Source organism: Palaemon carinicauda, chromosome 14, assembly GCF_036898095.1.
Source record: "Palaemon carinicauda isolate YSFRI2023 chromosome 14, ASM3689809v2, whole genome shotgun sequence".
In the NCBI taxonomy this organism is placed as follows: Eukaryota; Metazoa; Arthropoda; class Malacostraca; order Decapoda; family Palaemonidae; genus Palaemon; species Palaemon carinicauda.
Genome location: NC_090738.1, coordinates 29,585,815 through 29,593,577, shown reverse-complemented (window position 1 = coordinate 29,593,577; position 7,763 = coordinate 29,585,815). Strand labels below are relative to the sequence as shown.

The 7,763-nt window shown below is 32.3% G+C and overlaps 1 protein-coding gene across 1 annotated transcript; it reads right to left on the bottom strand.

Moving 5' to 3' along the window:
• Positions 1–2,272: 2,272 nt before the first annotated feature.
• LOC137652713 (uncharacterized) lies at positions 2,273–2,707 on the bottom strand. Its single transcript, XM_068386116.1, has one exon. The coding sequence runs from the start codon at positions 2,705–2,707 to the stop codon at positions 2,273–2,275; it is 435 nt and encodes a 144-aa protein (XP_068242217.1).
• Positions 2,708–7,763: the final 5,056 nt, after the last annotated feature.

The following is a 7,763-nucleotide window of genomic DNA, read 5'->3' as shown; positions in this document are numbered from 1 at the left end:
ATCATTCACAGTTATTTAATAGGCTTGCGATAGATAATATCCTTTAATTCTTAGCAAACAGTTTATATAAACTAAGGAAAGGGATAATGTTCCACAGAGTGTTAGTTATATTAATTTTTGTTATAAACAGGGAAACCACTAGAATTAACATCACATTAAACCTGATTACAATGGAAATTCCCAAGATGAAGGGTAACTGGAGATAAGAAGAAACCTGAAAAAGTTGGTATTTTTCTCACGCTAATTGTTGACGTATCTTATCCTCTGTCTAAAAAAAGGTCATCATAGATAAAAAGTCATCGAGGAAGAAAAAAAAGGAAAAACAAAAATTGGGTGTACTTCAGATCCAAAATGAATGACTATTGAAATTAGTGTAGTCTCTCTCTCTCTCTCTCTCTCTCTCTCTCTCTCTCTCTCTCTCTCTCTCTCTCTCTCTCTCTCTCTCTCTCTCTCTCATAATTATGTATTTTGATCAATAGATAGCACCTTCTAGCTAAGCTTAGTTCAAAGAAAAAATCCCGATCGCTACATAAACAAAATATTTATCTTTTCTAAACATATAAAGCATATATAGGAAGCAAAATGTGAGAAAATAAATATGTTTTGGCTAAATATCTTGTAAAATCATGATTCAGCAGATAGAGCCAGCATAACGTATCACTTTAGATACGACTTTTAAAAACTTAATTTAAAAACTTTTTGAGTGAAAAAAAAAATAAAAATTCAAGTCCAATATAATGATTATAAAATAAAATAAGTTTCACTGTGGTGATTTCCAAATGTGAAATGGCTTATCAGGTACCGAAATGAAAAGAACATACAGTACATTGATATTTCCATCTAATGAAGAATATGAAATAACCATTTGACATAAAATATAAATGCAGCCGTTTATAGTCAACTGCAGGACAAACACCTCAGACATGTACTTTGTCATGTCTGGTGTTTGGTCATTTTCATCACCACGCTGGCTTGGTTGGTGATGGTAGGAAACTTTTGTCTGATCACTCACAGCAAACCAACCAAATATGAGTGCGCCTGACTAGTACAGCTTTGCTGATCATGACGATTCCTCTTGTTTTGTTATAGTTTTCAAAGTTTATATAGGAAATATTTATTTAAGTGTCATTGTTCTTAAAATATATTTTTTTCCTTGTTTCCTTTCCTCATTGGGCTATTTTCCCTGTTGGGGCCTCTGGGCTTATAGCATCTTGCTTTTCCAACTAGGGTTGTAGCTTAGAAAGTAATACTACTACTACTACTACTACTAATAATAATAATAATAATAATAATAATAATATACAAACCTTTTCATCACGTTAAGCTATTCCCAAACACACACGCACACACACACATATATATATACATAATATATATATATATATATATATATATATATATATGTGTGTGTGTGTGTGTGTGTGTGTGTGTGTGTCTGAGTATGCGCATTTATGGCGCATTTATTACCGAACACCCATCTCATTCAAAAACCTTTATCTTTTCCTCACCCTCCATCAGTTTTTTTTTTTTTTCTGACCTCGACGTCTCCTTCCCACCAACAGCTGACTCCCCCAATGATGTAATAAGGAGTTCATGGTGTCGAACCCATCTGTCAGAGCCTGTCAACATTTCATGTTAATATATTCAGACGTATATGGTATACCTATTTCTTTCTTTGTGCTGGGGAAATCTATAATTTACGGAGGATAAATTTCAGTTTTTTTATGAAAGTGAGTTTTTCTTTGAAGTATTTTGGGGAAATATATGGTATCTCTTAATTAAGATTCAAAAGTATATGGATATACAGTATATACAGTTATGTATGTATGTGTGTATATATATACATATATATATCAACACATATATATATATATATATAAATATACACACGCATATATATATATATATATATATATATATATATGTATATATATAAATAAAAAAATAAATTAATAAATAAATATATATATATATATATATATATATAAATAAATAAATAAATATATATATATATACACACACACACACACATATATATATATATACACACATATATATTCACCATATACGCTTCCCCTCACATGGGTCAGTGCAACAATTCTCGTGTTTCCGTCGTTTTGCCCTTTCCTCACTATATATGTGCTGTTTCAAGTAGCATGTTGTTTTGCTCATATCCTATGACTAAATCAGCTCCTACCTTCTCCCGATTCCTTTTCAGTGCTCTGATGATTATGAGCACCATTTCTACATGCATATTCCATAGTCTTCTCAGTTAATTTTGCAAGTCATGGCACTTTTCTATTTTTATTCTCCTCTTATCTTCCACTTTTGAGTCCCAAAGTACTGCAACATTTATGAGTGATACCTTTTTTCTAGTCTCGTCGACCAGAGTGACGTCAGGTCGATGTGCTTGTATCACCCTGTCCGTCCTTATAATGTAGTTCCAGAGTAGTTTATCATTTTCTACCAGAGCTTGAGATTGATGTCCGTACCATTTGTTGCTGCATTGTATTTCATATTTTCTACAGAGACTGCAATGGAGAGTTTCAGCTATTGTATCATGGCGTTTCTTGTATGGATGGTGACCAAGTGCTGAACATTCACTGGCGATGTTGTTAATATATTTCCTGCACTTTGACGAGATGTTATTTCCGTCTATTGCTCGGTGATTATATCTTGTTCTTAAGGTCTTATCTTGTGGTGTCATTATCATTCCTTCAGTTTCCTTTTTACGTTCTCCTCTCCTGAGCCACTGCCTTGTTACCTTACTGGCCAATTATTCAGTTTGTCTAAGGAACTATCAATGCATTGGTTTTCTATTCTTCCTCTTCTTATTAATTTATTATCATTGTCTGAAATCCGTAGATGTATAACACCAGGCATTTTGCACACATAGCCTCATTGTTGAAAACATCCATTGAAAAAGAGGTTAGATTAAAAGCTTCAATAGAAACAAGGACTAAAAATTGGTTGGATTACGTATACAATTTCAATCAAGATTAACAAAGACCGGGCTCAAGTGTTCAGTTACCTACTGCCTTTCCATACATAATGTAATTACGCTCTCCAAACTAACCTGAAAGCCTTGCATTCCAAATATCACGACCACTCTTACTGTATCGTGGTCTTTCACTGTCTTGGGGTAGAGTTCTCTTGCTTGAGGGTACACTCAAGCACACTATTCTATCTTTCAATGTTGTTACTGTTCTTGAAATATTTTATTCTATTTGTTAAATAATTCTCGTGTAGTTTCCATATTTCCTTTCCCTGTTGGAGCCCTTGGGCTTATAGTTTTCTGTTTTTCCAATTATGATTGTGGCATAGCAGGTAGTAGTAGTAATAATAATAATGATAATATAAATAATAATAATAATAATAATAATAATAATAATAATAATAATAATAATAAAAATAATGATAATGAATGAAAATAACAATAATAATTACACTGACTATCATATCTCAGTAAGAAGCTGTCACATATTTCGCATAATTTTTGACACGATTCAGAGCACCAATATAAATCAAAGTGGAGTGATTCAATTTTTTTTTTTTAATTAAGCAGTTACTTCTTCATTAAGTACATAATCAGGAGACTTACAATACTTCTAATGATAGATCAGACTTTCACTATGGGAATGATCTTATACAGATGCATATCTATAACTAGATGAATGAGGCTTTAACCCCCAGAGACTCTTTAGATATGGTAAGCATCTCTTCTAAAAGGACACTCCAAAATCAAATCATTGTTTTCTAGTCTTGGGTATTGCCATAGCCTCTGTACCATAGCCTTTCTCTTTCTTGAGGTAGATTTTTCTAGCTTGAGGGTGCATTCAGAACACTATTCTATTTGTTTATTTCCATTCCTCACTGGGCTATTCTCTCTGTTGAAGCCCTTGGGCTTGTAGCATCCTGCTTTGCCAACTAGGGCTGTAGTTTAGCAAGTAATAATAATAATAATAATAATAATAACAGCAATAACATCAATAACAACAAAAAACAACAACATCAACAACAACAACAATAATAATAATAATAATAATAATAATGCACTGGGATGAAAAAAGGCTACACCAATCAGAGAACGAAGTACATACTTGCTCTTCATGTTCCATGACCATTCATGACCTTAATGGAATCTAGTTTGACCTATTTCAACCACATTTGCGAGCAAATAGAGGTTATACGTTGTTAACTACTGTACTGTAATTGTTCAGTGGCTACTTTCCTCTCGGTAAGGGTAGGAGAGACTCTTTAGCTATGGTAAGCAGCTCTTCTAGGAGAAGGACACTTCAAAATCAAACCATTGTTCTCTAGTCTTGGGTAGTACCATAGCCTCTGTACCATGGTCTTCCACTGTCTTGGGTTACAGATCTCTTGCTTGAGGGTAAACTCGGGCACACTATCCTATCTTATTTCTCTTCCTCTTGTTATTTTGAAGTTTTTATCCTCTTGATATTTTCAATTTTTGTTTTAGTTTATATATGACACTTCTTGTAGTTTTTCCTTATTTCCTTTCCTCACTGAGCTATTTTCCCTGTTGGAGCCTTTGGGCTTATAGCATCTTGCTTTTCCAGCTAGGATTGTAGCCTAGCAAGTAATCATAATAATAATAATAATAATAATAATAATAATAATAATAAATAATAATAATAATAATAATAATAAAGAAAGATACTTGCACGTAGTCTTGCCATTTCCAGGACTATCCAGAGTGCATAGTCGTTTCAGATGGACTTTCCACATGATAAATCAACTGGAACATGTAGGGCTATTCACATTTTTTTTTACTTTAACAAGGAAAAAAATTTAAATAGTACAAAACTGATAAACTCTAATGATCAAGTTAATATCTAAAAATCTTTTGGTAGAACAATCTTAATCGGTAACTTAGAAGCAGATCATATTAGGAAAATTATCCATCTGTGTATGTTGTCTGAAATTTGTATGATTCAAAATAAGTAAATTATATGCAAACTGAACAAAACGGTTTTAAGGGCTCTTGTAGATAGTCTTTTCCGAATATATATTTGTATATATCATTTCTACTTTATTCGGTTATTTCCACTTCATCAAAGTTTCCCAAAGATGCCATTAATGCCTAAACCAAATTCTTATCTTTGTAAAAAATAATACATACCTTAACTATACATTCGATAAGAATTCCATAACAATCCACGAAATTATATATTTCAGAAAAAAAGAGTAATCATCATCATCATCTCCTACACTTATTGACGCAAAGGGCCTCGGTTAGATTTCGCCAGTCGTCTCTATTTTGAGCTTGTAAATCAATACTTCTCCATTCAAGATCTACTTCACAATTCATAGTCCTCACCCATATAGGCCTGGGTCTTCCAACTATTCTCGTGCCTTGTGGAGCCCAGTTGAATGTTTAGTGAACTAATCTCCCTTGGGAAGTGCGGAGAGCATGCCCAAGCCATCTCCATCTACCCCTCACCATGATCTCATCCACATATGGCAATCGAGTAATCTCTCTTATAGTTTCATTCCCTAATCTTGTCCTACCATTCAACTCTAAATATTCTTCTGAGGGCTTTGTTCTCAAGTTTACTAAATAAATTTCTTTTAAATTATTATTAATATTATTATTATTTTTATTATTATTATTATTATTATTATTATTATTATTATTATTATTATTATTAAATACCTTAGCTGTAAATTCAACCAGAACTCTATAACAATCCACTAAACAATTTATTTCAGAAAAATATTACACATTTACTAATTTAAAATTATTATTATTATTATTATTATTATTATTATTATTATTATTAAAAACCAGTAAAAATAGTTTGCAAATAATGATCACCAACATCTTCAAAGACCGGCTCGTTGAAGATTATAATGAATAACAAGAAATACCCCATTGCATCACCCAAATGTTATACAATTCCTGTAACCATATCTATGGAAACAGCGACATATGGGCTCACTTTCAAAGGTCATTTCGATAATCGTAACAGTCTCACAACTTGGTATAAATACATCACAAATTCTCATTTTTAGTACACTCTATCACAGTAAGTATCAAGTTAAGGCCTCAGTCAAGTTTACTCGTCTTTGTTACTTTGATATATTTTCTGGTACACAATTTGTTATCGTTTCAAATTTCATCTCGATTCGCTAAATATCGTACATCCTGATTTGTGGAAAAGATTCATCTTTTTTTAAATTATGTATTTGATGGTATAAATTTCTTTATCGTTTGAAATTTCATCTCGAGTAGTTTCAGTTAGAATATCTGATGTATGGATAAGATTCACCTTTTTTTTCAATTATATATTTGCTGGTGTACCAGCAGTACCAGCTGAACTCGGTTGAGTCCCTTGTCAGGCTGGGAGGAACGCAGAGAGTAGAGCTCCCCTTTTTGTTTTGTTTCATTTGTTGATGTCGGCTACCCCCCAAAATTGGGGGAAGTGCCTTGGTATATGTATGTATGTAAGTTTTTTTCAAAGTTTGACATTTTCTCTCGACTCATATTGTATATCTGATTTGTTTAAAAGATTATTATTTCTTATAGAAAATATTTCAGGAAAAAATAAAGCGAAAAATTATTTTAAGTGAGATGTCACCTTTATCTATCTCACCATATAATATCAATGGCATGTTGTTTCCTTTAAAGCTTTGGCAAATTAAACTATTCTGGTTGTGGTATTGGCATATGTGTCACGAAATAAGTCATTAATTCATCGCATTCTCTATTTTTGATTTATAGCTTTAGAATTCATAGCAAAAAAATATCTTTCGTAATACATTGCGACTATGGAAGGAAATAAGAAAAAATAATCAATTTACAGTATAATTAATACAAGCTCGTTCATTTGTTACAAGTAGTCTTAGTGGAGGACACGAGCTTCCACTGAATCATTAGCCCATAAATTATGGCTGTAAATAAAATATTAAAGATAATTATCTAACAAAACAATTGTTGATGAATTAGTGAATATATAAAAAATTGAGACTGGAATCTGAAATTCTCTCTATAATGGTTATCGTTAAGGTTTAGAGCTTAAACTTGATGCAATATTCAAAATCTGGAAATTATGTTCAATGTTAATACCTCGGTATGAGACATTTAATCTCTCACAGGATTTGTTGCATTTCCGATTTCTAAGTGCAATTTTGATATCTACATCATTAAGTTTATTTATTTGCCTCAAGGATTAAAAGACTAAAAATGAGGTCGTTACCGTTGATAGAAAAATTGTAACAATATTCTAAATTCTTTAAAATCTCTTTCGTTTTTTTATCTATCGAAAGAAAAACAATTTCGCGTAATGGCATCAAACTTTGATGCTTGAGCTATTAATGTTTGATATAAAGCCTTAAGATCAATTCATTTTGCTTTACCTTCTAGATGAAGACTCTGATTCTATTCCTCTGCGGATTGGCAGCCGCTGCTGCCACACCAGAATGGAAGAATTCAAGGTAAGTGACAGAAAAACTATCCGTTAGCTTCAGTTAAGGAATAAGAAGTTGAAATCGTGTTCCTTCTACTCCCATACTTTACAGTTTAAATGTTTCCCAATCAATTAGATTTTCGATGCTAAGTCACTTAATGAGTATGAATAAATTAAAATTCTCTCTCTCTCTCTCTCTCTCTCTCCTCTCTCATTTCTCTTTCTCTCTCTCTCTCTCTCTCTCTCTCTCTCTCTCTCTCTCTCTCATTTCGATGATAAGTTACTTTCTGAGCATGGAAAAAATTCTCTCTCTCTCTCTCTCTCTCTCTCTCT